Source organism: Trachymyrmex cornetzi, unplaced genomic scaffold (genome assembly GCF_001594075.2).
Source record: "Trachymyrmex cornetzi isolate Tcor2-1 unplaced genomic scaffold, Tcor1.1 scaffold3203, whole genome shotgun sequence".
In the NCBI taxonomy this organism is placed as follows: Eukaryota; Metazoa; Arthropoda; class Insecta; order Hymenoptera; family Formicidae; genus Trachymyrmex; species Trachymyrmex cornetzi.
In genome coordinates this window covers 5,322-6,304 of record NW_017297902.1, presented here as the reverse complement: position 1 = coordinate 6,304, position 983 = coordinate 5,322, and the positions used below count along the sequence as shown (strand labels likewise).

The following is a 983-nucleotide window of genomic DNA, read 5'->3' as shown; positions in this document are numbered from 1 at the left end:
TTGGAAAGAAAATAAAAAAGTGATTTTTTGTCGCACTGTCCTCAGGATCACATGTTGATAGAAGCTTCTTTAAATGTTTGTTGAACATTAGATACGTATAGAAAACGTATATAAAACGTACGAGGTCTGTTCAAAAAGTATCGCGAATTTTGAATTTCCGCGGGTTACGTATATTCGATTTTCGATTTTTTTGTGGCGTTATGTTGGTACTCATGTCTCTCACTTATGCCGACAAGTTCGGCCATTTTGAATGTTCAGTTAATTTTTGACAGCTGCTTTGCTTGTACGTGTTTTGGTTCGTCTTCGATTTTTGCCTATTCCAAAAAATATATCAAAGAATCTGTATCAAATTATGTGTGAAAAACAAAATTAAGTGCGCGGACGCATTCCGAATGTTGACTGTGGCATATGGTGAAGCTACCTTGGACCGAAGCAACGTTTATCGGTGGTACAAAATGTTCTCAGAGGGCCTAGAAGATGTGAACGACGAAGAGCGTGCCGGACACCCGAGCACGTCAACAACAGACGAAAACATTGATGAAGTGAAGAAAATAGTATTGGCCAATCGTCGAATCACCGTCAGAGAAGTTGCTGAGGACCTAAACATATCGATTGGCTCGTGCCATTCGATTTTTACCAATGATTTGGGCATGAGACGGGTCGCCGCGAAATTCGTGCCAAAATTGCTCAATTTCGACCAAAAACAGCATCGCATTAACATTGCTAAGGAGCTGTTGGACTCTGCCGCAGCCACCGTATTCCCCAGATCTAGCCCCCTGTGATTTTTTCTTGTTCCCGAAACTGAAGAGGCCCATGAAAGGACGACGCTACGCTACGATTGAGGAGTTAAAGGCGGCATCGAAAAAGGAGCTGAACAAGATCACAAAAAATGATTTTGTTCAGTGCGAAAAAATCTTCAGGAAATATACTGTCACATTTCGGAAAGAAAACAAAAAAGTGATTTTTTGTCGCACTGCCCTCAG

At 41.4% G+C, this 983-nt stretch overlaps 1 protein-coding gene across 1 annotated transcript; it reads left to right on the top strand.

Annotated features, from left to right (window-relative positions):
- Positions 1-361: 361 nt before the first annotated feature.
- On the top strand, positions 362-782 carry LOC108762764 (putative uncharacterized protein FLJ37770). The gene has a single exon (XM_018509924.1). It carries the CDS (start codon positions 393-395, stop codon positions 780-782), a length of 390 nt encoding a protein of 129 aa, XP_018365426.1. The 5' UTR covers positions 362-392.
- Positions 783-983: the final 201 nt, after the last annotated feature.

Bases quoted from the DNA above. Each gene is read 5' to 3' on its own strand.
- LOC108762764 (XM_018509924.1), top strand. From the start codon at position 393: ATGTTGACTGTGGCATATGGTGAAGCTACCTTGGACCGAAGCAACGTT.